Source organism: Egretta garzetta, unplaced genomic scaffold, assembly GCF_000687185.1.
Source record: "Egretta garzetta isolate BGI_Z169 unplaced genomic scaffold, ASM68718v1 scaffold481, whole genome shotgun sequence".
In the NCBI taxonomy this organism is placed as follows: Eukaryota; Metazoa; Chordata; class Aves; order Pelecaniformes; family Ardeidae; genus Egretta; species Egretta garzetta.
The window spans coordinates 628,983-632,399 of record NW_009258681.1 but is presented as its reverse complement, the minus strand read 5'-3'; the positions used below and the strand labels follow the sequence as shown (position 1 = coordinate 632,399).

Sequence of the window (3,417 nt, the reverse complement as noted above, 5' to 3'; positions counted from 1 at the left end):
CAGGTCCCGAAACCCGAGGTTGATGGTACAGAAGGGGGAGAGAGCGCAGAGGCCAGGAGAGCTGCACCCAGGAAGGGCAGCAGGATCCCAGCCAGCAAGCTGACGCCGAAGAGACACCGAGCGCCGCCCAAGAAGCCAGGGGAGGGCGCGGAGAGGGGTCCCACGGAGCCACCGCCTCCCCGGGGCTCCCCCCGGCTGGGTCCTGCACTCTGGGACAGCCCAGGTCTCAACACCTTTGGTGGCAGCTCAGCGCTGGAACACTCGCCGACTCTTCCCAAGGGCTCTTACCAGTTCGATCCCGACAACTTTGACTCCGTGGATCCCTTTAAGCCCACCAAGACCCTCGCCAGCACCGCCGCCGACTCCTGCCCCACTGCCGATAACAGCCTCAATGAAATCCTCGAGTCTCAGACGCTGGAGGTGCAGGACGATCTCCTGAAAGGCAGAGACTCCCCAAAGAAGCCCAAGTCGCGCCTGATAACGTGAGTGCCGGTGCGTGCGGAGCGGGCGGCTGGCGGGGGGCTGGCAGCCCCCTCCATTCCCCGCGTGCGGGCAGAGCTGCGGCGGTGGTGATGGTGCCCCCGTGCCTTCTGAGCGAGCCCGAAATGCCAACGTGCACCTCGGGGGCTGCTGCTGCCCTGGTTCTGTCGGCCCCTTCTCCCGGCGAGGGGCAGCTCCGCTCTCCCTGCCAACCCTTTGGCCACTCGGGAGCGGATGGGAGGAGAGGGACGGGTGTCCCGGAGCGGTGCCGGGGCCCAATCCCAGGCAGAGCAGGGAGGGCTGGATCGGGACCCACTTCGCAGGATCCCCTCTTTGGAAATCCCCTGGGGGGTGCAGCTCAGGGGGGTGTCGAGGTTGCCTTCATGGGTCTCCTGGAGCTTGGGAACGCTGCTCCGGTTATCGGATGCGGCTGGGACGTTTTGGGCTGCCACTGAATGTCCTTTTTTTTTATAACGGGGGAAGAGACCAGAGGTTAAACAGGCAGAGTGGCCGTGGCTTTTCTCACCTCTGCGCAGGCAGTAGGGAGCTCGGTGTCCCTTGCTGAACTATTTCAGGGCATATTTAGTTCCTGAACCATGCTATTTAAAATGCCCGTGTAGATGGTGGCATTTCATAGCGCCTCCGGGGAACGCAGACAGCGTTACCCTCCTCTGGGAAGAAGTTTAATGCCAAACCTGGCTGTTTTCTTGGTATTTTACCTGTTGTATCGCAGGTGTCCTCCAGCCTGTGCCCGGGCAGCGCCGGAGCCTCAGCCTGACCTTTAGGAGAGCGGGTGCTGAGCCGGGCTCAGCTCTACCTGCCCTCCTTCCACAGGGTCTCGGAGCGGGCAAGGGAAGCGGAGGGGATGTTGCACAAGCAATTCATTGCCCGGCCAGTTTTGGGTCCTTCCGCTATAATTTGTGATTGCACTTAACAGAAGTAGTTGGAACCCATTGCAGGGTTAGGCAGGAAATCAGCTTGAATGGGGAAATTTTCGGAGCACGGAGTTTGTGGTGGGTTTGACAGTAAAGGCAGAACAAGCCGTCGCTCTGCTCACCAGTCCTCTGGTGGGAAAACCAGAGCGGGGTTTTACAGAGCAGATAAAGCCTAGCAGGCAGAAATAAGGGCAAGGTGGGTGCTTTTCTTTGGGGAATATTTGCAGAGTGTCGATACGGATTTTTTTTAAGAGTCGGCGTTCCCATGTGTGGCCGCGGGCGAGCAGAGCTGGCGGCGAGGGGCAGGAGCAGGGGATTTTCAGGCTCCCTCTCCATCACCTTTTGGTGGCGGGCATCCGACGGCCCCAGCAGTGGGATTTGTGGTTGAATCGCATCCTGCTGCCGCAGGTAGCAAAGGCAGAACCAGAGCATCTTTTACCTGGGTGTTCCTTGCAAAGTGGCGGAGCCGGGCAAGTCGCCGAGCTTCTCCAGATGAGAGCTACATCCCGGTCTTTTCACACGCTCTTCTTCTCTCCATCTGCCTGTCTCTCTCCCTGTCCGTGCTTTGGTGCATCAGGACTACTGAGCAAGTGAAATTTCTCTGTTTTCTGTTGTAAGTACTCTCTTCTGTATTCCCTTCTCCTTTTCCTTTGCCAGTCTGTGTCCTCTCTCTCTGGGTGTGTGCTGGCCCCACTCGTCTCCACGGCATGCAGGCTCCTTCTTGCCCTTTGACTCATGCTCTCCGCTGTCTGGTTCGTGCCCTGCGCCCCCCAGGCCGGATCCCCGGGGCAGCTTGGCCTGGAGGAGAGGGGATCTGCAGCGGAGGCGTGCGCCCGCGCTTGCTCTCGCAGCATGCCGACCCGCAGCGCCTTTAACCACCTGCAAGTGCGGCGGCTAACGGCGGGGGAGCGGGTTGCTGTGCAATCCAGGTCCCTGCAGAGAGGGGTAGATTTTTAGCCCTGAAGGTGAGGGGGTCTCTTACCCCCTCCCATGCAAAACCACCAGCGAGGCGGCTGCTGCGGAGGGGGGGGGGGGAAAGCACCAGCCTGGAGGCGAGGGGGCTGGGGGCTCTGGGATGTGTCAGTCTCGGGGGAGCTTTGCCATCACCGCCCGCTCCAAGCAGGGCTCTCTTTAGGTCCTTGGTGGCTGCCAGAGCTGGTTTGCTCGTGGCTGTACCCTGAAGCATCCCGCCTGTGCCCAAAGCCGGGGCGGCGGAGCTGCTGTGTGAGATGCAGGCTGGCTTAGAAAGCGTGGCTGGAGTAAAGCAGCCTTCGCTCGCTGCCCTGCGCCGCTGCCGTGGGGCCGTGCTGTACCCCTGGCATGAGCAGCCCCGCCGTGGGACGCCAGTGAAATATCGAGTGCCCCGTGCTGTGTGTGTGTGTCCCCCCCCGGGCTGGCTGTGCCCTGCGCTCCCATCCCACAGGCAGGGCATGCAGGAGGGACCGGGGTTACCCCCCTTTGGTCTCCTGGCGATGCTCGGTGTCTCTTGCAGCCCCCCAGCCTCCCCGCACCCCCTGGGCTCCGCTCTGGTGTGGGGGGGGTCGGAGGAAGGAGCGTGCTGGGCTTAGCTCCCAATCTGATGTCATCCGTCCCGATGCCCTCCTTGTCCGTGTAGTGCTGCCTGCCGTATGCACGGGCAAAATCAGAGCTGGGCTCGAGCACCGACGTCTGTGTCTCGGCCAAGAACTGCTCTGCCCTCCCGCAGCACGGTGTCCCACAGTGGGGTCTGTCACTCATGGGCAGCGCTGCCCGCAGGGGGGTGGCGATTTCTTTTTATTCTCAGTCTGACCCAGGTATGTGTGTTGGTTCACAAATGAAATTTTTGCGCACCGCGCCACGCTGCTGGTTGGGCTCCGCTGGCACACGTGTGCGATGGGATGGGGAGGCTGGAGCGGAGCGGGTGGGGGCGACGCGTTAGACCTCGGTATGGCTCACTGCCGTCCTGCTCGAGCCTCTGCCCCTGTCCCCGTGGCAGGGAATGCCAAGGCTCCCGCCCCACACA

The 3,417-nt window shown here is 61.8% G+C and overlaps 1 protein-coding gene across 1 annotated transcript in view; it reads left to right on the top strand.

Annotated features, from left to right (window-relative positions):
* The window catches only part of TACC1 (transforming acidic coiled-coil containing protein 1), a gene marked incomplete at its 5' end in the record, with an annotated part of 21,650 nt that overhangs the window by 7,719 nt on the left and 10,514 nt on the right, over positions 1-3,417 (top strand). Inside the window, 2 exons of the mRNA XM_035888693.1 lie at positions 4-482; positions 2,267-2,360. Of these exons, the coding sequence (XP_035744586.1) occupies positions 4-482; positions 2,267-2,360 (573 nt within the window). The remainder of the gene's footprint in view (positions 1-3; positions 483-2,266; positions 2,361-3,417) is intronic.